The 25,842-nt window shown below is 42.0% G+C and overlaps 1 protein-coding gene across 1 annotated transcript; it reads left to right on the top strand.

The window, feature by feature from the left end:
- Positions 1–9,320: 9,320 nt before the first annotated feature.
- LOC133659882 (uncharacterized) lies at positions 9,321–22,666 on the top strand. The gene is made up of 6 exons (XM_062062714.1): positions 9,321–9,428; positions 9,563–9,723; positions 18,286–18,499; positions 19,847–19,944; positions 20,023–20,160; positions 22,490–22,666. The coding sequence occupies exons 1-6, from the start codon at positions 9,321–9,323 to the stop codon at positions 22,575–22,577; spliced, it is 807 nt and encodes a 268-aa protein (XP_061918698.1). The 3' UTR covers positions 22,578–22,666.
- Positions 22,667–25,842: the final 3,176 nt, after the last annotated feature.

The following is a 25,842-nucleotide window of genomic DNA, read 5'->3' as shown; positions in this document are numbered from 1 at the left end:
GTGAACAGATGAGAGCTGTCTTTGTTGCACCAAGCAAAGGCTTGGAAAGTTCCATTGTGTACGATGGGAAGAGACAGGAGGGGGGCTTATCTATTGTGATCCAAGACTTGCCCAAGCTGAATCCAGGACCAGCCCAACCCCGAGGCATCTTTTTCTTTTGTGCTAATGTGACCGAAAACAACGACTGTTTACATACTCCCCATTCCTTTAGAAACAGATGTTGTTATGTAAACAGGGAAAGTCCAAATAAAAAGAGGTGGCATACAATCTTTCACCAGAGCACGGGTGACACTGTAAGAGGTTACAGGTTGACACGTTTCTCCTCAATTGAGCAAATTGAATTCTGCCTCTGTTTGATTCTTTGCTTCTTGTCTTGTTTAATAGATGTCATCAGTGTTTGAACCTGACATAATCCTCCTTTTTCATTGTCCCATTTACTCTCTGTAAAGCACCAGTTCCATTGGCAGCAAAACAGGCCCAGAGCATAATACTACCACCACCATGCTTGACGGTAGGAATGGTGTTCCTGGGACTAAAGGCCTCACCTTTTCTCCTCCAAACATATTGTTGGGTATTGTGGCCAAACAGCTGAATTTTTTGTTTCATCTGAGACCTTCTGGAGGAAAGTTCTGTGGTCACGTTATCGATGGGAAAATGCATTTTGAGACAATTTGATTTGCCTGACTGGCTAGGAGACACCAAGAGTAACAAGCGGTAGAAAATGGATTCGAAAGGAAAGATTCAAAAAATAATAAAAATAAATGAATACAAAATTATATATATATATATATATATATATATATATATATATATATATATATATATATATATATATATATATATATATATATATATATATATATATATATATATATATATGTGTGTAACTGCTGTGTACCCGTCCTGCCAAGAACCCACACACAGGCTGGATTGGATGATGTGGTTCTTTACTGGTAGCTGCAATGAGCGATCAGAACGCACCTCCGCTGGTTTCGATGTCATTAGCAGAGTTCAGGAAGTCTGCTCAAGTACATAACATTTTCATATTTTTACAATTACATGATATGCAATTACAGATGTAACTTAATACAATGGTTTTTAACAGTATACTTTTTTTCGTGTGATCGTATAGTGGTTTTAACTTGCTTTTATCTTTACTGGTATTACAATTAATTCAATACAACATATTTTTAACTTGGTTTTTAGCCAACATCATCCTTTTTTACATATTTATGAAATAGAAAATAGAAAAATACAAAATACAATATGACATGACACAAATAATTAAATGGAATTTTAGCACCCTCTAGTGGTGACTAGCGAATAAAACAGGCCACGTTGTTCCCATATTAAAATGGCGTTCAATACAAACTTAAATATGAACATCTTGACACATAAAACGCACATAAAGCAACAATTATTATCTGCAATGAGTAATCAGAACGCACATACACACAATATGTGGTTAGCACCTCCGCTGGTTTCGATGTCTACAGGGGGAAAATAACATCGACTTCAGTGCAAAATAGTAGTACAAACCCCGTTTCCATATGAGTTGGGAAATTGTGTTAGATGTAAATATAAACGGAATACAATGATTTGCAAATCATTTTCAACCCATATTCAGTTGAATATGCTACGAAGACAACATATTTGATGTTCAAACTGATAAACCTTTTTTTTTGGCAAATAATCATTAACTTTAGAATTTGATGCCAGCAACACGTGACAAAGAAGTTGGGAAAGGTGGCAATAAATACTGATAAAGTTGAGGAATGCTCATCAAACACTTATTTGGAACATCCCACAGGTGAACAGGCCAATTGGGAACAGGTGGGTGCCATGATTGGGTATAAAAGTAGATTCCATGTAATGCTCAGTCATTCACAAACAAGGATGGGGCGAGGGTCACCACTTTGTCAACAAATGCGTGAGCAAATTGTTGAACAGTTTAAAAAAAAACCTTTCTCAACCAGCTATTGCAAGGAATTTAGGGATTTCACCATCTACGCTCCGTAATATCATCAAAGGGTTCAGAGAATCTGGAGAAATCACTGCACGTAAGCAGCTAAGCCCGTGACCTTCGATCCCTCAGGCTGTACTGCATCAACAAGCGACATCAGTGCGTAAAGGATATCACCACATGGGCTCAGGAACACTTCAGAAACCCACTGTCAGTAACTACAGTTGGTCGCTACATCTGTAAGTGCAAGTTAAAACTCTCCTATGCAAGGCGAAAACCGTTTATCAACAACACCCAGAAACGCCGTCAGCTTCGCTGGGCCTGAGCTCATCTAAGATGGACTGATACAAAGTGGAAAAGTGTTCTGTGGTCGGACGAGTCCACATTTCAAATTGTTTTTGGAAACTGTGGACGTCGTGTCCTCCGGACCAAAGAGGAAAAGAACCATCCGGATTGTTATAGGCGCAAAGTTGAAAAGCCAGCATCTGTGATGGTATGGGGGTGTATTAGTGCCCAAGACATGGGTAACTTACACATCTGTGAAGGCGCCATTAATGCTGAAAGGTACATACAGGTTTTGGAGCAACATATGTTGCCATCCAAGCAACGTTACCATGGACGCCCCTGCTTATTTCAGCAAGACAATGCCAAGCCACGTGTTACATCAACGTGGCTTCATAGTAAAAGAGTGCGGGTACTAGACTGGCCTGCCTGTAGTCCAGACCTGTCTCCTATTGAAAATGTGTAGCGCAATTTGAAGCCTAAAATAGCACAAGGGAGACCCCCGGACTGTTGAACAACTTAAGCTGTACATCAAGCAAGAATGGGAAAGAATTCCACCTGAGAAGCTTCAAAAATGTGTCTCCTCAGTTCCCAAACGTTTACTGAGTGTTGTTAAAAGGAAAGGCCATGTAACACAGTGGTGAACATGCCCTTTCCCAACTACTTTGGCAAATGTTGTAGCCATGAAATGCTAAGTTAATTATTATTTGCAAAAAATAAATAAAGTTTATGTGTTTGAACATCAAATATATTGTCTTTGTAGTGCATTGAACTGAATATGGGTTGAAAAGGATTTGCAAATCATTGTATTCCGTTTATATTTACATCTAACACAATTTCCCAACTCATATGGAAACGGGGTTTGTATATATGTATATATATATTTTTTTTAACTTGGGAATACTGCGGGCCGGATTTTGGACATGGGCAGTCGTTTTGGGACCCCTGCAATAAGCCATGCTAACTACAAATGTAAGTTTATATTAAGAGTTACAACTAGCAAATGGTACTGATTCGGTGGAACTGCCTACAAATACAAACTCTGCATATGTTTCATGTTCATGATCAGGCGTGGTTTCAGTCAAGCCTGAAGTTTCCTTCCAAGCTCGCAAAAAGTCCTGTGCTGCAGGACCTTTAGGCTCCCTCATGGCCATCGATCCATGTCAACGCTCACGGAGGTCCCAGACCCCTCCTTGACTGCAGTCCCGCTGCTAATTAAACACTGGCGCTTAACGAATTCACGTTGCTAACGAGCTCGGACGGAAAGGTCAGGGCTATCATGCTCTCTTTCAACTGGACACCGTCAATAACGAGCGTGGCGAGGGGAAGACAGGTGTAGGAGGAGGAAATGGTGCAAAGGGTAAAGAGGGCTGGGAGCGAGCTAAAAACGCTGGCAGCCTTTGAGACTTTCAGATCCGTAGCATCGCTGGGTTCGTCGTAAAAAGCGGTGTGCTCGGAGCACTTCACAAAAGCGCTGGCGGTGTTGCATTTTTCAGGTCATTAACTGTACATTTCCAACAGCGATAAGATTGTTTCAGCTTCTTAAATCCAACTTGAGAGACTTGATGGGGTTGTAGGGCAGTGTTTTTCAACCTTTTTTGAGCCAAGGCACATGTTTTTCATTGAAAAAATCCCGAGGCACACCACTAGCAGAAAACACAAAAAAATGAAACTCAGCAGCCGATATTGACGGTAAAAAGTCGTTCTCGCAATTGTTGGATATGAATTCAAACCATAACCAACCATGCATGAGCTCTTGTCTCAAAGTAGGTGTAATGTCACCACCTGTCACATCACGCCGTGGCTTATTTTGAGCTTTTTGGTGTTTTCCTGTGTGTAGTGTTTTAGTTCTTGTCTTGCACTCCTATTTTGTTGTCGATTGTCATGTCATGTACGGATGTACTTTGTGGACGCCGTCTGCTGCTCCACACGCTGTAAGTCTTTGCTGTCATCCAGCATTCTGTTTTTTGTTTACTTTGCAGCCAGTTCCATACTTGCCAACCCTCCCGATTTTCCCGGGAGAATTCCGAATTTCAGTGCCCCACCCGAAAATCTCCCAGGGCAACCATTCTTCCGAATTTCTCCCGATTTCCACCTGGACAACAATATTGGGGGCGTGCCTTAAAGACGCTGCCTTTAGCGTCCTCTACAACCTGTCGTCACGTCCGCTTTTCCTCCATAAAAAAAAGCGTGCCAGCCCAGTCACATTATATATGCGGCTTTTACACACACATAAGTGGTCAACTGCCATACAGGTCACACGGAGGGTGGGCGTATAAACAACTTTAACACTGTTACAAATATGCGCCAAACTGGGAACCCACACCAAACAAGAATAACAAACACATTTCGGGAGAACATCCGCACCGTAACACAACATAAACACAACAGAACAAATACCCAGAAACCCTTGCAGCACTAACTCTTCCGGGACGCTACAATATACACCCCCGCTACCACCAAACCCCGCCCCCCCAAAACCCCACCCACCTCAACCCCGCCCCCCCCCCCCCAAGCTCCCAAATTCGGAGGTAATTCGGCACATTATTTGCGGATTATAGTTACTGGTTTGCAAAAATGTATTTATTTTTTTATTTTTTTTTTATTTTTTTTGTCCTGTCCAGCTTCTCAGGCAAATCATATAGTTGATGTAGATGCCCGTATCGGTTGCAAAAAAAATATTTTTTACCCAATTAGGTGAAATGACATCATCTCGCACGGCACACCAGACTGTATATCACAGTACACTAAAAAACACTGTTGTAGGGCACGGATACGTGACGGGGTTCGCTACCGAAAGAAGAAATAATATTAGTCAAATGAAAAAGATAAAAGCTGGTGGAGACAATTCATGCAACTTGGACTGTTTTTACGCCGTGTAAATGACCACAGAACACCCCCATCCTGACCTATATACTCTATCGGCCCGTTTATCAGTTATCTTACGGGGGCAGAATCAGGATTTATTGGTTCAATTAAAATGGCCTTTTAATATAATCTGTTTAATCCATTTTAGCCATCAAAGCCAATACTTACCTCTCTCAGCCCAGAGTAGGATTACTGGCCTTCCTTTCATATTTGCATCTCAACCGGAGCTGCAATGGATCAAGATTTGAGATGGAGTGTTTGGCTGGCAGAAAGCAAACAACGAACTCACGTCATAAAAGAAATAAATTGCTGGGCTTGTACACAATTTCCTGAAATTCTCACCTTTCACCGAGCAGCTGCGGCATGCTCTTCTTACCTGCTGTAATGTCCAGAGGGAAGTGGGATTTGATATCAATACCATCCATCTAACTCCCACTCCCACAACGCCCTGCACATCTCTGTACTCTCGCATTGTTGAGTGGTTTCATGATGCATTTTAAAGGTGCATTGTACGGTTGCAAACGCTCCGAGACACAGAAAAGATCCAAAACCAGAAACAAACAATTAAAAAAAACATCCATCTATCCATCCATCCATTTTCCTCCGCTTATCCGAGGTCGGGTCGCGGGGGAAGCACCCTAAACAGGGAAGTCCAGACTTCCCCTCTCCTCGGCCACTTCGTCCAGCTCCTCCCGGGGGATCAGGAGGCTTTCCCAGGCCAGCCGGGAGACATAGTCTTCCCAACGTGTCCTGGGGCTTCACTGTGGCCTCCTACCGGTAGAATGTGCTCTAAACACCTCCCTCTGGAGAGACCTTTGGGTGGCATCCTGACCAGATGCCTGAACCACCTCATCTCGATGTGGAGAAGCAGCGACTCCTCCCGGATATGACAGAGCTTCTCACCCTATCTCTAAGGGAGAGCCCCGCCACCGGGCATAGGAAACTCATTCCGGGCACTTGTATCTTGTCCTTTCGGTCATAACCCAAAGCTCATGACCATAGGTGAGGATGGGAACGTAGATTGACCGGTAAATTGAGAGCTTTGCCTTCCGGCTCAGCTCCTTCTTCACCACAACGGATCGATACAGAGTCCGTATTACTGAAGACGCCACACCAATCCGCCTGTCGATCTCACGATCCACTCTTCCCTCACTCATGAACAAGACTCCAAGGTACTTGAACTCCTCTACTTGGGGCAATATCTCTTCCCCAACCCGTAGATGGCACTCCACCCTTTTCCGGGCGAGAACCATGGACTCGGACTTGGAGGTGCTGATTCTCATCCCAGTCACTTCACACTCGGCTGAGAACCGATCCAGTGAGAGCTGAAGATCCTGGCCAGATGAAGCCATCAGGACCACATCATCTGCAAAAAGCAGAGACCTAAACCTGCAGCCACCAAACCGGATCCCCTCAACGCCCTGACTGCGCCTAGAAATTCTGTCCGTAAAAATTATGAACAGAATCGACGACGAAGGGCAGCCTTGGCGGAGTCCAATGCTCAATGGAGAAAAAAAATGCTGCCATTACATCAAAACTGTCGGATCAAAAACACATACTGCCATTTTTTCAAAGAACACACCCAAATACACGAAACACATGCATAACACAAAATGCCGCAAGTTCATGGAACAAAGCGTAAGTTAGCCAGACTACCACAATACCTGCGGAAAATACACTATATTGCCAAAAGTATTTGGCCACCCATCCAAATGATCAGAATCAGGTGTCCTAATAACTTGGCCCGGCCACAAGTGTATAAAATCAAGCACTTAGGCATGGAGACTGATTCTACAAACATTTGTGAAAGAATGGGCCGCTCTCAGGAGCTCAGTAGCTGGAGCCCGAATACAAAATGCTCTAAAGCCCGCAGACTTTCTTTGGGCTCTGGAAATCACTAATAAGCCGGAATTTTTTGAATCCAGATGTCCGGCTGGTACATATGGTACAATACAATCAGCAAGATAGGATGGAGCGAGACCGTTTAGTATTTTATACGTAAGTAGTAAAACCTTAAAGTCACATCTTAAGTGCACAGGAAGCCAGTGCAGGTGAGCCAGTATAGGCGTAATATGATCAAACTTTCTTGTTCTTGTCAAAAGTATAGCAGCCGCATTTTGTACCAACTGTAATTGTTGTGTTTGACTAAGGGGAGATGACGGCAACAGACACCAGAGGGCAGTAATGTTCAATGATTTATTATATATATAGTCAATATACAGTATATATATATAATACAAAACAATACTAATAAACTATAGAATGGTGTGTGACAAAAATCCAAGAGCGTATGTGTGTGACTATGTGTGTAGATTAGCTGTTGAGTGTTACCGTAAATGTTGAATGAGGAAGCAGACAAAACCAAAGAGGGCAACACAGAAGGGATCCTAGATTCACGTGAGGTCCGTGGGGCAGAGAGAGACGTCAGAGTGCGGGGGCGAGCGAGTAGTCGAGAAACGCAGGAGGCAGTCAGAGTCCAGAGGGAGCTCCAGGGAGAAGTGAGACGCACAGCCCACTTTCAGGGCGACGGGGGGTAGGTACACCATAGAGAAACTTAGTTCCCGCCTGGATCTTTGGGTCCACTGGTCCTTTATCCAGCTCGCCCCCTCATCAGTCCCAGGTGTGCAGATTGCCGATTGTCAGCAGGCTTGTCGCTGCGTGGGCATGCTGCGCTCAGCGTGAGTGGGGGCGTGTCCGGGCGAGCAGCCAGAGGAGGAACTGTGACACTCAGTTGCAGGAGGGAAGTGGGTTCGAATCCGCGCCGTGACAGTAATCTTTTCATGCTACATGTAGGGAGGCCCGAAAATAATTTGTTTCAGCCATCAAGCATTCCCGTGTAGCGAGCCAGCTGTGATTGACAAGCATGAAAGACATCATTCGAGTGCTCAGTGCGCGAGGATTGCTTATGTTGAGATGCTACCTCAGTAGAAGCATTTAAGTCCCATCTTAAAACTCATTTGTATACTCTAGTCTTTAAATAGACCCCCTTTTTAGACCAGTTGATCTGCTGTTTCTTTTCTTTTCTCCTCTGCCCCTCTCTCCCTTGTGGAGGGGGAGTTACACGGGTCCAGTGGCCATGGATGAAGTGCTGGCTGTCCAGAGTCGGGACCCGGGGTGGACCGCTCGCCTGTGCATCGGTTGGGGACATCTCTGCGCTGCTGACCCGTCTCCGCTCGGGATGGTCTCCTGCTGGCCCCACTATGGACTGGACTCTCACTATTATGTTGGGTCCACTATGGACTGGACTTTCGCTGATATGTTGGATCCACTATGGACTGGACTTTCACAATATTATGTCAGACCCACTCGACATCCATTGCTTTCGGTCTAAACCTAGCGGGGGGGGGGTTACCCACATATGCGGTCCTCTCCAAGGTTTCTCATAGTCATTCACATCGACGTCCCACTGGGGTGAGTTTTTCCTTACCCTTATGTGGGCTCTGTACCGAGGATGTCGTTGTGGCTTGTGCATCCATTTGAGACACTTGGGATTTAGGGCTATATAAATAAACATTGATTGATTGATTGATTGATGTTAAAGAACCTTACATGCACGACTGCTTCCTTCTCTGTGTTGTATATTAAAATCCTCTTACCTTATCCTCGCTCTCCTGGTTCCTGCATCTTGGGGTCACTGCAACTGCAGCCATGCGAGTTCCTGACACAAACCAACCATAACAGCACAAACGAACTACAGTGGTATTTGAAGATTGTCAATGACAAGGTAGGGCAGCTCTAGGGGCGGTGTTTGGAGTGATTGATGGTCGGGGCAAACCCGCGGCCATTGCATCAGTTTTTTCAATATTTCCTACAAATATCTTTGCATGTGACAAGCCAGCTGCGATTGACAGGAATGAAAGCCAACATTCCATTGGTTCCGTGTGGAATTGCTTGACAAAGTCTAATTGAAACAACTATAGAAAGTTGTTTTTTCTGGTAAATCTGTTTGCTTAAACCAGTGCTGGTAACCTATGCCAGCCATAGGTGGTGTTGTGTGTTTTGGTTTAAAAAAAACAACTTGTAATCTTGACACTTTTAACATAACCCCACAAGAAAAGCACCAACCATACATGTTCTTATACTGACATCTACTGTAAATTCAATGCAAATGCATATGCAAATAAGAGAAAATGACAACCCTCCACCTATCTTAATGTATTCGGCTAACATGGAACAACAAGCTCATCGAGTTTATTCTATAGCAAACATGGCGGTGAGATTGTTTGAAGAAAGCGAGCATGCTGCTGTTTACCTGCAGTACAGAGTAACACCTGAAGAAATGGTGACAAGGATTATGGACTTAATGAAAACAAAGGTATGTTTGTAAATGTGAACAGCCATTGGAATGATCTTATGCAAACTATTCAAATGCAGCTTGTTTACTTTGGATGCACACGTAACATGAAAAGCACACTTATTTGATGTTTCTTGTATTTTTATTTTTTTCAGGTGGAAAAGAAGTTCAACCTCGCAGTGGATGTTGGATGCGGTTGCGGTCAGGGGACTCTACTCTTGGCCCCCTTCTTTGACCAGGTTGTTGGGACAGACATTAGTCCTGCCCAGCTGGACGTGGCTCAGGCTAATAGTGCGTGCCCAAATGTGAAGTACAGGTGAGACATACTGTAAATAGGGCTGGTCCAGGTGGAATGCAGGGTAATCTGGATTTTAGGGCCAATGGTACCAATTTGAACTTGTACATACAGCCCATGATTAAAGACCTCTCGGCAGTGACACGTTTACGTTTTTACTTTTATACAACTGGTACCTCCAGCTGTCACAAAAGAACCCTATCAACCAGTTCTTTCAAAACAAACCTGGCTGTCAGGTTTGTCACTGACAGTTTAGTTATGTTTTGGTTTTCCCTCTCTTATTTTGGTTCAGTTTCCTGCTTTTCACCCTGAGCGCTGTCTCCCCTCAGCTGCGGCTGATTGGCACCTGGCCACACCTGGTGTCAATCAGCCGGCTGCTATTTAGACCTGCTAATGTTATTGTCGTTGTCGCTGTAGCTACTACCTGTGTGCTGAATCCGGATAGCTGTTAGCCGTTTCCGGTATGCTGTGAGCTGTCTTCTAGTTCCTTGTTTCCTGTTTTCCTGGTATCCTGTTTCCTGTCTCCTAGTTCCTGGTTTGTGTGTTACCTTTATTTTGGACATTAAATGATGTTTTCCTGCACCAAGCCTGCCGTCTCTGCATCTTGGGGTTCGTCACCAACACTTTGTGACACTGGCAGGCACACCACATGTGTGAAAGCCGGCTTAATTGTACAGTAAAAGTAAAACTACATATACATATATCATTTTGGTAACACTTTAGTATGGGGAACATATGAACCATTAATTAACAAATTAGTAACATATTGGCTGTTATTTAGTCATTATTAGGTACTTACTAAGTACTTATTAAGTACTTAGTAAGTACATATTAATACCCTATTCTGCATGGCCTTATTATACAACCAGTAAGCCATTAAAGGCCTACTGAAATGAAATGTTCTTATTTAATCGGGGGTAGCAGGTCCATTCTATGTGTCATACTTGATCATTTCGCGATATTGCCATATTTTTGCTGCAAGGATTTAGTAGAGAACATCGACGATAAAGTTCGCAACTTTTGGTCGCTGATAAAAAAGCCTTGCCTGTACCGGAAGTAGTGTGACGTCACAGGTTGTGGAGCTCCTCACATCTGCACATTGTTTACAATCATGGCCACAAGCAGCGAGAGCGATTCGGACTGAGAAAGCGACGATTACCCCATCAATTTGAGCGAGGATGAAAGATTTGTGGATGAGGAAAGTGAGAGTGAAGGATTAGAGGGCAGTGGAAGCGATTCAGATAGGGAAGATGCTGTGAGAGGCGGGTGGGACCTGATATTCAGCTGGGAATGACTAAAACAGTAAATAAACACAAGACATATATATACTCTATTAGCCACAACACAACCAGGCTTATATTAAATATGCCAAAAATTAATCCGCATAACAAACACCTCCCCCCTCCCGTCCATATAACCCGCCAATACAACTCAAACACCCGCACAACACACTCAATCCCACAGCCCAAAGTACCGTTCACCTCCGTAAAGTTCATACAGCACATATATTTCCCCAAAATTACGTACGTGACATGCACCTAGCGGCACGCACGTACGGGCAAGCGATCAAATGTTTGGAAGCCAAAGCTGCGTACTCACGGTAGCGCGTCTGCTATCCAACTCAAAGTCCTCCTGGTTGTGTTGCTGCAGCCGGCCGCTAATACGCAGCTTCCAACCTACAGCTTTCTTCTTTGCTGTCTCCATTGTTCATTAAACAAATTGCAAAAGATTCACCAACACAGATGTCCAGAATACTGTGGAATTTTGTGATGAAAACAGACGACTTAATAGCTGGCCACAATGGTGTCCCAATATGTCCGCTAAAATCCGTGACGTCAAGCGCAAACGTCATCATACCAAGACGTTTTCAGCAGAATATTTCGAGGGAATTTTAAAATTGCACTTTATAAGTTAACCCGGCCGTATTGGCATGTGTTGCAATGTTAAGATTTCATCATTGATATATAAACTATCAGACTGCGTGGTCGGTAGTAGTGGCTTTCAGTAGGCCTTTAACTAAGAGTCTTCCCTAACCCTAGCCCCAACCCCAACCCCAACCCTAACCCTAACCTTAACCCTAATTAATGGTTCATATGTTCCCCATACTAAAGTGTTAGCATTATTTTATTATGCAGAATAAACTGCAAAACTTTACTACTTTAAAATTTGCCTCTTAAAACTACTGTACTTTTTTGTAGTACATTCTTTTGTACTGTTTTTATACAATAGTTCTTATCCAAAAGTTATTTTTCATTTAAAAAAAATGTTACATGTTAAAAATGTGCTGTTTTGGGGGGCAAGAACCAATAAATTGAACTTAATTCATTTCAATGGGATAGGTTGATTTAAGTGTCTGGAGCAGTGGTTCTTTACCTGGGTTCGATCGAACCCTAGGGGTTCGTTGAGTCGGGCTCAGGGGTTCGGCGGAGGTCAAGACACACCGACTCATCGTGTAAATACAAACTTCTCCCTATCGGCGTATTACGGATACGGCAACAGCAGAAGTCACACTGATTTGCAGGTGTGTAATTTGTTGTGAGTTTATGCACTGTGTTGGTTTTGTTCTTTGAACAAGGTGATGTTCATGCACGGTTCATTTTATGCACCAGTAATAAAACATGGTAACACTTTATTATGGGGAACATATTCACCATTAATTAGTTGCTTATTAACATGCAAATTAGTAACATATTGGCTCTTAACTAATCATTATTAAGTACTTATTAATGCCTTATTCGGCATGGCCTTATTATAACCCTAACCCTCTAACCCTGACCCTAACCCTCTAACCCTAACCCTAACCAAATAACTCTAAATTAAGTCTTTGTTACTTAGAATATGTTCCCCTAGTGTCCAAAAAACTCTAAATTAAGTCTTTGTTACTTAGAATATGTTCCCCATACTAAAGTGTTACCAAAAACATATAACTTTGTCTTGAATTTGAAAATGTTTTATTTTTTATTTTTGACTAAAGAAGGTTTCGGTGAATGCGCATATGAAACTGGTGGGGTTCGGTACCTCCAACAAGGGTAAGAACCACTGATCTGGAGTTAAGAGCTCTGTCATAGAACCCAAGTAACTTTGGTGCCTCTGTAACTCTTTTTGCATCGCATGATTATTTCAAAGGGAATTTGTAGGGTGTATTTTGACATCATTGTGTGTTGAGGTAGATCAATAAATTCACCAAGATGATCAAAAGCACTGATTATTATCTAACAAGTTATGTGAATGGCTATTTTTAGCTCTTTAGTGCTCCTTGGTATTAACATGAGGAATGAAACCCGTGAGGCAGGACAGCCTTGAGACATTTTCTATGTGAGGTCGGATCCTGTCCTGTCCTCTTTTTTTCTCCCGTTATACTTGATATATGTATTTTAAATAGTATTTTAATGAAGTTTTCCCCACTTACTCCCACAAATTCTCACTAATTATTTTAATTTTAATCTCCTTCAAAAATATATGTATTTTTTATTATATATTTTTTTATTATTATTTTACTGTAAAGCATCTTTGAGTTTTAAAAAAACGCCCTAAAAAAATATTATTATTATTTTGGGGTTCTGGCGTAGTTGCACATGTGCCAATTGCGTGAGTGTGTTTGGAATTGTGCGACGTCCACCAGGAACACGATAACAAGGAACCGTACTGTGTAACGAATGCCAGCGGGCTTTTAGCTCGTTGGTCAGCACACTAGCCTCTCATGCGGATGACCAGCGGTCGCGTCCCCGTGCGGAATGGGATAAAGGCACGGGGCTTACACTTGTGTAAAAAGGTCGAACTACCTACAAGTGCACCAGTTTTGCTTTATTGTGGGGGGCAGAAAAGCAAGCCCAAATAAGCAACCACGTGAAAAAAACTCAACTTGGTAAACGACTTAGTAAAAACACAAGCCCAAAGTTGCTTTATATTGAACGGACTTGGCAACATTGCATGACCTCGTTTTTTGTTAATAATCTGTTTCAAATATTTAGACGAAGTACGAATCGGACGGAAACTAGAGCAGTTTTACTCATTAAGAGTACCTAATCCATCCCAGATATACCACAAATAATAACAGAAAACAATGTGAAACACACTAGTGCCTAAACTTAAGAGTACCCCATCTTAAGAGTGTTTTGAGATAAGAGCTGTCGTTCAGCTAATTGTTATACTCAAAAAAATGTGAGTTACAAGCACCTCTGGTGTAGCAAATGTCAAAGTGAACCCTGTAAGATCCGACCAAAACATGTAAACCGATTCACTAGCATTATCTTGAAGCAGTTGAAGTGTATAACTGCTAGTCTGCACCATACTGAAACGGAATGGAGTTGATAACGCCAGCCATGAATGTTAAAATAATATCCGAACGGGAGATTTATCCATAAAAATATGAGGAAGCTGCCGACTGTTTGACAGAGCTATGAATGTTATTACATTACTTCATGAAATAATAAAACGTAGTTGTTCGCACTGCATGCTATTGTTTTGTTTTTCATATACGATTTCTTATCCAAAAAGTTTCTTTTTTCTTTTTAAAAGACATGTTACGCGTTAAAGTTGTTATTTATATTCATTTGGGATGCATGTGTTTGGAGTCTCTTGATCGCTGTTTGGTGGACTGTTTGACTGATTGACTGTTTGGTTTGTCTTTCTGAGACGGACCAAACAGTCCAGTTGTGATCGATTGAATGCCCTGAGATGACAATGAGCTGGATGAATGAGAACATTCACAGGCATGTGTTTGGAGTAGTGTTGTCCCGGTACCAAAATATATTTTGATACTTTTCGGTACTTGTTTAAATAGCATTATTGGCTTTATTTTAACAAAAAAAAAACATATTAAACATATGTTTCTTATTGCAATTTAGTCCTTAAATAAAATAGTGAACATACAAGACAACTTGTCATTTAGTATCAATCAATCAATCAATGTTTATTTATATAGCCCTAAATCACAAGTGTCTCAAAGGGCTGTACAAGCCACAACGACATCCTCGGTACATAGCCCACATACGGGCAAGGAAAACTCACCCCAGTGGGACGTCAATGTGAATGACTATGAGAAACCTTGGAGAGGACCGCATATGTGGGTAACCCCCCCCTCTAGGGGAGACCGAAAGCAATGGATGTCGAGTGGGTCTGACATAATATTGTGAAAGTCCAACACATCAGCGAAAGTCCAGTCCATAGTGGGGCCAGCAGGAACCATCCCGAGTGGAGACGAGTCAGCAGCGTAGAGATGTCCCCATCTGATGAACAGGCTAGCGGTCCACCCCGGGTTTGGAGCAGAGTAGAAAAGAAAAGAAAAGAAACGGCAGATCAACTGGTCTAAAAGGGGAGTCTATTTAAAGGCTAGAGTATACAAATGAGTTTTAAGATGAGACTTAAATGCTTCTACTGAGGTAGCATCTCTAACTTTTACCGGGAGGGCATTCCATAGTATTGGAGCCCGAATAGAAAACGCTCTATAGCCCGCAGACTTTTTTTGGGCTCTGGGAATCACTAATAAGCCGGAGTTCTTTGAACGCAGATTTCTTGCCGGGACATATGGTACAATACAATCGGCAAGATAGGCAGGAGCTTGACCGTGTAGTATTTTATACGTAAGTAGTAAAACCTTAAAGTCGCATGTTAGGTGCACAGGAAGCCAGTGCAGGTGAGCCAGTATAGGCGTAATATGATCAAACTTTCTTGTTTTTGTCAAAAGTCTAGCAGCCGCATTTTGTACCATCTGTAATCTTTTAATGCTAGACATAGGGAGGCCCGAAAATAAAACGTTACAGTAATCGAGACGAGATGTAACGAACGCATGGATAATGATCTCAGCATCGCTTGTGGACAAAATGGGACGAATTTTAGCGATATTACGGAGATGAAAGAAGGCCGTTTTAGTAACACTCTTAATGTGCGACTCAAACGAGAGAGTTGGGTCGAAGATAATACCCAGATTCTTTACAGAGTCACCTTGTTTAATTGTTTGGTTGTCAAATGTTAAGGTGGTATTATTAAATAGATGTCGGTGTTGAGCAGGACCGATAATCAGCATTTCCGTTTTCTTAGCGTTGAGTTGCAAAAAGTTAGCGGACATCCATTGTTTAATTTCATTAAGTAAACAAACAAAGGCTCCTAATTAGTCTGCTGACATATGCAGTAACATATTGTGTCATTTATCATTATATAATTTTGTCATAATTATGAGGGACAAGTGGTAGAAAATTAATCTACTTGTTCATTTACTGTTAATATCTGCTTACTTTCTCTTTTAACATGTTCTATCTACACTTCTGTTAAAATGTAATAATCATTTATTCTTCTGTTTGGATGCTTTACATTAGTTTTGTACCGTGAGTGTGCGTGTGGATGTACAAACTTTGAGTATGTAGGTATGTACTGTATTTGTGTATGTATGCGGGAGCGTAGGTACCTATGTATGTATGTATGAATAACGGTGTGTACGTGAGTATGTGAATTTGTATGTGCATTATATTTGACTCCCAGTGTGTGTGGGAGCCAGAGTACGGCCCCAGCCACCCAGAGAGCCCAACCCACAAACAGCAGGTGTGGCGCCCAGGGAACCAGGGACCACCGGCCCCACGCAGCCAGGCCGGTCAGCGACAGGAACCCCAGAGCCCGGCTCACCGTGCCACCTGGAAGAGCCAGCAGCAGGCCGTAGACAGACTCGCCCGGCAGAGGACAGGGCACGAGAGAAGCAGCGGACAGCCAGACCTCAAGCCAGCGAGAGACCACACCCCACACGGGCAAAAAGGCGGGACGCCCCGCCCGGGGGGCCCAGGGACTCCCCACAACCGGACAGGAAGACTGCCCCCGCCCCACCAGCAACCGGGCCCCCACGAGCCCACCCCCTACCCCCGGAGAGCACGGCGCGGCCCGCCCCAGGCCACCCCACCCAAGTCGGCTGCCGCAGGACCGCCCAGTGCGGGGCCACAGGAACCACCCACCCCACCCGCAGGGACCCCAACGATGGAGATGGAACAACCAGCAACCGCCCTGTCGATTCCCCCCCTGAGGGAGGGGGGAAAAATAATAATACAATAATAATAAAATATATTTAAAAAAATAATAATAAAACAAAATAAAATAATTATATATATGTATAAACAAAGAATTAAAAGAAGATCACAGACATGCTGACGAGGGGCGCCACTAGGGATTTTGGGCCCCATGAAAATAATCTTTACAGGGCCCCCTGTATTATAATTTCGTCATCATTAGGGGCCTCTCTGGGCCCCCCTCCATCATGGGCCCCTAGAATCCGTCTCCTTTACTCCCCCTTTTCGGCGCCCCTGATGCTGACACACAAGGTCACCACCCCAGCAGCTGGCCGACTTGCAGCACCTCGGAATACCTTGCAGCACCAAGCTACCACAATGGATGCGGGGACTAGACCCAGCAGGCCCCAACCAAGACGGGCACCCGGAAGGGATGGACGGTGGGACCCAGGAGCTCCAGACATACAGCCCAGATGCAGTAGCCTGACGCGCCGACCCCCGCCTGACAAGCAGGCCCAGAGCGTATCCCCAGAAATATACATACATATACATACACATATATATATACATATTTACATTAGTTTTGGATGATACCACAAATTTGGGTATTGAACCGATACTAAGTAGTTACAGGATCACACATTGGTCATATTAAAGTCCTCATGTGTCCAGGGACATATTTCCTGAGTTTATAAACATTATATAAAAGTTAAAAAATGCTAAAAAATACAGATAAAACCATAGTAGTATTGACGAGATACGCTCCTGTACTTGGTATCATTACAGTGGATGTCAGGTGTAGATCCACCAATGGCGTTTGTTTACATTCGAGAATGGCGTCATTAGCGGTGACGCCGGTGAGCTACAGTGTGTAGTGAAGCATGTTTGGCTATTCCTCGTCCTGCAGGGATGATACTTGTAAGAAACTTACTTCATTTGGAGGCGAGGATTAGTGATTTAGAAGTAGCTAAAACACTGCCGACTGCGGATGTCTTAAGGCACCTCTTCCTGAGGGTGTTTCAGTGTTATAGCTTCATTTTTATCGTTAGTTTTTAAGCCAAAATGCGTCCGTTCTCCCTTTTCTGTCCACACACTGTGTCTGCTTGTAAGTACTTTGTGTGTGCGCGCTGCCGAACATGATCCTCTGCTCATAAATCAGCAATGTAATGACGTGACGGCGACGACGGGTGGACGGGAAGGTGGGGGACCGGTAGGCTTCAGAGGCGGTATAGTACCGAATATGATTCAATAGTATCGCGGTACTATACCAATACCGGTATACCGCACAAACCTAGTTTGGAGACCTCTGTCACAGAACCAATTAAACTCGTACATTGAGGGACTACTGTGTATTTGAATGATGAATTAACTCACTAATTCCCCCTTTATTTAAAACGTGTTGGTGATGAGCGGGTAGGGGGGAGGAATATGTGTAATAACTTAAAAAGGTTGCAAAAACCAGGGTATACAATTCTGGCAAAAACTGTCTTCAAAAAACAAACCATATGTAAAGTGGGGCGTACAAAAACCAAATTAAATGGATTTTTAAAATGATCTCTGTCAAACCTTTTAACCTCTCTCCACACGTCTGTAGGCAGTGTCCTACAGAGGAACTACCGCTCGAGTCGAAACAGGTGGACCTCCTGGTGGCCATGACGGCGGCCCACTGGTTCGACCGCCCGCGCTTCCTGAAGGTGGTCGACCGTGTGCTGAAGCCCGGTGGCTGCCTGGCCCTGCTAAGCTACATGATGGACATGGATCTGGAATATGGCGATGCCACAAGTGCGCTTAACAACATCTGTGGAGAGGTGATTTTTGAATTGTCTTTAACTGTGGCCAACAGTGGACCTCAGATATAGAGGTGGGGAAACTGATCAATTCTCCGTTGCATCACGGTTATGTAGACCACAAGGAAGCGTTTAAAAATTAGGGACACATATTATAATTTGACCTCTTTAACATCCCTTGTCTTCTTTCGGATTAACAAAAGCCTAAAGTAAAAGAACGAAAACAAAGAAAGGGCAAAGTCTGACCTGAGTTAATCAGAATCAGAATCAGAATCAGAATAGTTTTATTGCCATTGTTTGAGAACGGGTTCACAAACTAGGAATTTTTCATGGTGCAATCGTGCAACATAAAACACATATAACATATTCCACTCGAATAAGCCGGCGACGAGGGGTACCACTGGCTTGTATGGCGTCGAATGGGTTCCACAAATTGTGAGTTAAAATATTAATTTTTTTCACTTTTAATATGTTTTTTACTATTTTAATTTTGACAGTACCACATAAGATATGTTTAAATTGTTGATGCATTTTAAATGCGACAGAAAATAATCTGTTTTGTACAAAGTTTCATTGTACTTGTGCAATGACAATTAAGACATATCCTATCCTGTTGATGCGATTCAATACACAGTAGGGTGTAAATGTGTTCCTGTATAGTGTTTCTCCAAAAATGGTCATTTGGTGACATCAATTATGGTATTTTGAGAGGCAATCATTGAAGTCGAACATCACTGAAGGCTTAGGTGGGAAACGCACGGCCCGCCACTGGTGAAAGATCATGTGAAATACGCTCAGGCCTTACGCAATGTGGTGTACCCTGCTTAACGGCATGCATGATTGTAATTACTGTAGTATTTTGAGTAGTATAACAGTAGCAGTATGCCCAGCAGGCACAATATATTGATGCTCCTTTGATTATACATACATGTCCTTTAAAACTGACTTCCAAATAGCTTTGCAAAATAGTTATATTTATGAATTGAGACAACATTGATGTCTAATGTTGGATCCACATTGTTGGTTGGGAAATGACCAAACTTCAATGGTCAGGTCAACGTCGCAACCTGATATTGACTAAACATTGTCAGAAATGCATGTTGTTTCAACATTGTATATGTGTTGTAGAATATTGGTTGGAAAATGACCAAAATTCAATGGTCAAATCAACGTCAGAACCCAACATTGATTAAACGTCGCCAAAAAGCATGTTGGGTTTGAGTTGCTCAACATCAGGACCTAATGCAACAAGTTCTCAACGTTGTTTCAATGTCTTTTGGGTAACATGCCTAGGACGTGCCAGTGGCTCATTGTTCAAATAGTTTTCACCTTCATGTTTTGTGTGCCTTAATTATTGTTTATGATTAGCTTTATGCAGTGTTGCAACCCTTCAGACACCCTCTGGCTTCCACTTCAAATATCTACCTAGAACTGTTTGAATCCTGCTCCTATACGGACAAAGAGTGGTGAGTTTCGCAGATGACTGATTCCATACTGCAATATCTCAGCAGCTATATTTTACACTTTGTTATTTTTAAACCCAGGAATGGTCGTCTAAGAGCTACAAGGACGGTGACTGTGAACAGTTACCTTAGGATGGTCGAGACACTCTCCACCTACCGGAATTTTAAGCAACAGAATGCCGCTGGGGCCAAACTTCTTTCTGACACCTTCAGGAATTTGTGAGGCATTAACACCTTTCTCCTTTTTCCCCTCAGCTCATCTGCATCTGAACATTGAATCCCTCCCCCTCCTGTACACATATACACATAACATGTCTGTGCTGGTATACTGTCGTTTATGGTGAATCACCGCTTTGTTACTCTTGAAAAATTTAAGGCAAAGAATGAAAGAGTTGCCCATTTCTCTGGCATTACCAGAGTTGGGTAATAACACGCTACATTTACTCTGTTACTTTTACTTAAGTAACATTTTGAAACAATTGTACTTGTAAGAGTGGTTTTAATGTAACATACTTTTTACTTTTAGTTGAATATTTTGTGAGGAAGAAACTGTATACTTTTACACCGTTACATTGCGTTTTATTCCGATCGTTACATTTATTTGTATTACTATTACTTGTAATCTATTGATTAGGGCTTGCAAAGAGGATTTCATTCGTCAGCAAGCCTTCATCTGGCAGACGCTGTCACATGACTCTGTTGTGCCAATCCAACGTAAGCTTTAGTGACGTTTGACTGCATTCCACCCATCAAACGGCGCCTGACATTATACTTATTAAGCAATAACAATCCGGTGGTATGCTAAAATGCAAAACTACTTGTTTAACAAGAGTCAGAATGTTCCCAAGGAAGACACTTTGACATGACACCTGTTGGAGTCAACTGGTAAGCAGACACCTCCTAAAACCGTTGACTAAAATAGCTATACTTTTGTATGTTCCGGGTGATGCTAATAACTCCGGGTGTCATTTAAACACATTAAAACATTACCAACAACACCAAATAGCAGTGGAAATGTGTAGTAATCTTTCAGATCCGTAGCTTGAAAGTTACTAGCTCTAGCTTATCAGAATGCAGCATTCTCTTTTTCTACAGTATTTACATTCCCACATGGCTAAAAAAGCTGAAATGACCACAATCGCTCTCTGGTGTACAGGAAGCACACTGCGTTTGGCCATCAGTCACATTAGCGATAATGGAAACTATAGTTTTACGAGTAGGTGTGAAAATAGAAGAAATAAGTAATTGACAAATCCGACTCATTAAGTACATAGAAACGTACTGACTTTAAAAAAAGACAAGGCAGTCAAATCTTCAATTCCTACTCTTAAACTAATAAAAATAAAATTCATATCAAGTGCTGTCATCTGTGTCAGTAAAAATGTTACGCTGCAGTAAATTGTATTTGATTTTTATATTTTACACACGCACGCTTACACCTATAATTGTAGTCCAAGAAACATTAAAGAATAGCTACTAAATAAATTAGACGTTACTCACAAGTTACTCAATACTTGCACTGTTTTTTTCACGGATTACTTACTTACGTTTACTCAAGTATTTATTTTGATGACTATGTTTTACTTTTACTCGAGTCATATTATTCTAAAGTAATGGTACTCTTACTTGAGTACAATTTTTGGGTACTATACCCATTTCTGGGTATCAATGAGATTGTAAAGGACTGTTATTGATCCGATGTTGATGGGCTAAAACCTATTTCTTGTTTAGAAGCTACATACAATATTAACTGCTCTTTGCTCATGCATATAATAAATAATAATACATTTTGGATGTATTCATTAACTCAATGTCTTGGTTGCCAAAAAGTGATTCAATGTAATATTTTGATATTAACCATGATGCATAAGTTATTAGATTACCTTTAAAAAATGTTATATATGATAATAAAGTATATATTGTGCTGTTTACATGTTGAGGTACCCTTTAAAAAGCTGAAATCTACCCCCAACGACAACTTATGATGATGTTTTGATTTGGACACGTCTCATCTGTGCATATCGTATGGGTAATATAATAATTTATGCACAGATGAGATGGTCAATATCAATATAGTAAATCACTCTTTGGCAACCAATACTACATTGGTTTATTCAATACATCAAAACACTAATATTTATTATGTGCATGAACAAAGAACAGTAATATTGCATGTGGCTTTTAAACAAGAAAGAGGTTTCAGCCCCCATCAACAATCAAATCAATACCAGTCCTTTAGAATCTCATTAATACCGTAGAAATGGCCAACTCTTTCATTTGTCAGACACAATAACATTTCAAACACATATTATCCTTACAATAACTATTAATATAAGTGTTTGTCTTACACAAAGTAATCAGTTGTAGACAGACTCAACTTTTGGCAATGGCCCCCCTGAAAAAATGTATTGCTCCCACCCCAATGTTTTTTTGAAGGCGAGTCTGGATGTGGCAAGGGATGACTGTACAGTAATAAGATAGATACAGTTACCAGGGTCATGCAAACATGGTACAACATACAATGACCTTAAGCTGTCTCCTATCTCAGGTTGTTGGGCGCCATGCAGGTGTCCTCACCAGAAACGGAGCTCACCATGGTCATCAACTATTTCTACATGCTTGCACGCAAACCTTAAAGCTTGCGACTGGCGCAAAGACAGACAAGCTAAAGGTCTTATCTGTGGCCGCTGATTTGAGTTGCTAGAAAATAAAATCTCCCTGTATCCTGAACAAAATTTGAAATTGGAAAAAAAAATGTTCCAGAAGCTGTTTGATTTGACATGATTTCCTAATGCATATTAAAGGCTCCCTTTATGTTTTGCTTCAGCTGCTGTGGATACATTTTATTGTATGTATAAAAATATTCTGTAATGGGAAATTGTGTCCCAATACAAGTTTTTCAATTCCAAAACCGATATTGCATTGGAGTATATCCTGGTACTGATACTGATACAACTGTTATAATATATCAGCACAAAATCACACATAATTTTAGGATTTTGTAGTTAGGGATCTTGGAAAACAATTGATCAAGTGAAAATAGTCAAACAAATGAGGTCAATTGTACAGTGTACATTTTTCTTATATGTTTGTTAACTAGCATGCATTTGTATTTGGGCACAGCAATCTTAATCTTAATCTTAATATTTTAGGGGATTATTTTATTAAAGAAATATGCCCTTAGATAGCTTCAGGTGCAGTTGTCCATCACAGCTCATCCAGAGAGTGGTGGCTATTTCCCCTAGGACATTGGGGAACTTAAAGGATAGCAGCGATTGCATTTTAGGAAGAAGTGTAAACACTGGTAAGAGCCCCCACCGGTAGGAGTAGAGATCAGGGGTTGGTAGTCAACCGACTCCATTTAGCAAAGTGACAACGCCCAAGTGTTGTCTGCATTTGTATAAACAAACTGGGTGTTATCCAAACTGGCCCGGCCAAAGGCAAGAACAACAAAGAGTAACTGTCTTTGTGTAAAAGGTATTTAAGGTTGTCCAAAAAGACAGGAGGAGAGGAATCAGGCCCATACTCTTTCTCCTGGAAGCTGCAGTTCCGGTCTGAGGCTCGCTGAAACAAATACAGCTTTTTGTTTGACGATTCCTCGTTTGCGTTTTCTTGGCTCATCACCCATCAACAAGTCACTCTGTCCTGGGAGAGCGACACGACCAGAAATATACCACATCGACAACAACGGTAGGTCTAGCTTGTGTGCTACTGTGTCCTTAGCTGTTGTGTAGCTGCTCGCTACTTAAAGCCTATAACCAACCATGTTTACCTTTTGTAAATGACTTGACTAAAATACTGTACAAGAAACATTTGTGGACTTACAAAGCGACTCCAAGCCTATAGATATAACACACACACCTGTAACTGCAGATATGCACATAAAACCCCACCCCCACTCCTCGCCTTTGCCCCCGCTTAACTTCTTAGGTGCAACGGATGGCTGGAGCAGCACCATGAGGGTTTCCGCTTTGTCACCAGAGGGCTCCCCCCCTTCCTTTATGTTGCAAGTCTCATGATTTCTGTGTCGTAACATGTGTATGTGTGCTTATTGTGGCTATAATTTTTTTCCTGGCCCCAGACTGAGGCTCCCACATAGGAGCCTCGTCTGGGATCGACTTTTTTTTTAAACTCTCCTCCCAGCCAGGTCCACCATTCCTGTTTCTTTACAATGTATGTGTTACGGCGCGTGCACAGTCAGACTTTCTTTCCTCAGCACGCATCGCAGGACATGCCCATACACGCTCTGCTTCTGCTGCCACGCGCCTGCACAGCTGTGCGCAATCATCAATCAACACACCTGCTGCTGATGACACCACTCCCCATAAAAGCCAGCGTGTCCAGAGACCCGACTCTGGAACGTAGTCTCTGCTTGCAGTAAGCTTCACGCCTCCTCTTTCAAAACCGCACACTTGACTAACACCCTCCCGCCTCCACATCCCACCTCCCCGGATTGTAAATAACCAAATGACAATAATCAAATGTATTTCTAATGTATATACTTGTTCTTATGCTATCTGAACTCACTATGTTCTCTGCTCGCTGTACATATCCTACCAAGTCAGACCTACACTGTTTCAATGTCCATTTCTCTGATGATGCAATTGTTGATGACTGAAGTGCTGATATCAACCAAACCCTCCTCATCCCACCCCCCCGGATTGTAAATAATGTAAATAATTCAATGTATATACTCTGATGATTAACTTGTGTGATGACTGTATTATGATGATAGTATATATTTGTACCATGAATTGATTTACGTGGACCCCGACTTAAACAAGTTGAAAAACTTATTCGGGTGTTACCATTTAGTGGTCTATTGTACGGAATATGTACTGTATTGTGCAATCTACTAATAAAAGTTTAAATCAATCAAAAACTCTGGCTCCTCACCTTGTTTGCTCGCTCTCAGTGTCCTTCCGCCCTTGCGCTCATTTGACCTTGTCGCTTCCCTTGTTTCCTCAGAATTCCCTCCGTTGTCTTGGAAGTTAGCTGTGCGCCTCACTTCCCTGGACCCCCTCTGGATTCCGACTGCCTCCCTCGATCCTCGACCCCCACTTTGGACACGGACCTCTTGACGCCTCCCTCAGCCCCACGGACTTGTATCATGGATTCTCCTACCTGCCTCGCCCTACTGGACTTGTCGCCTTCTCACTCAACACGCACTTACAACAACCACTGGTATATGCATGGTAACGTTTCACATAGTCCTCTCCCCCTCGCAACACTGATAAGGAACAGGTGGGGGAGGTATTCACATTCCAATGGTTAAGACACTAAACAGGCATCTGAGGACAAAGAGAAACTGGTAGAATATACAAAGGAAAAGTACTAGCTTCTCCAAACATGGCTATGAATAGATAAATAATTCTTAAACAATTATGTATTCTCCACATTACCTAGTGTTTAAAGGAACACGAAATAATGTATGCACGCTGTCATTTAAAAATGTTAGAATTGCAACTGCATGCAATGTCTACTATATAATACTTGCAAATGAGACACGAGTTTAAGAAAAGATAACTAGGACAGTACAGCTTAATGTAAAATGATAAAATAATATTTAGATTATTTTAAACAATGAACATTTATTAACAAATTTGAACACACTTAAATACTGAAAATTGGTACTGTGAGTACTGGTATCAAGTCCTAGGTACTAGGAATGTGTACTGTATTTATTGAAATGTGAAATGTACCCCTCCCTAAGAGTAATTGAATGCAACACTTCATATTTTGCAAAATAGAAACAAAACATCTTGTGTCCACCAAGCAATACATTTTGGTTTGATTTGGTATGTAACACAATACCACACCTTTCTTTTGTCAAAAATTGCAAAGAGTGCCAACATTATTCATCTGGATCTCCGCACGTTACCCTAACATACTCCGAAGTCA

This window comes from Entelurus aequoreus, linkage group LG01 (genome assembly GCF_033978785.1).
Source record: "Entelurus aequoreus isolate RoL-2023_Sb linkage group LG01, RoL_Eaeq_v1.1, whole genome shotgun sequence".
NCBI classification, from domain to species: domain Eukaryota; kingdom Metazoa; phylum Chordata; class Actinopteri; order Syngnathiformes; family Syngnathidae; genus Entelurus; species Entelurus aequoreus.
This window is presented reverse-complemented; position numbering and strand designations above follow the sequence as displayed.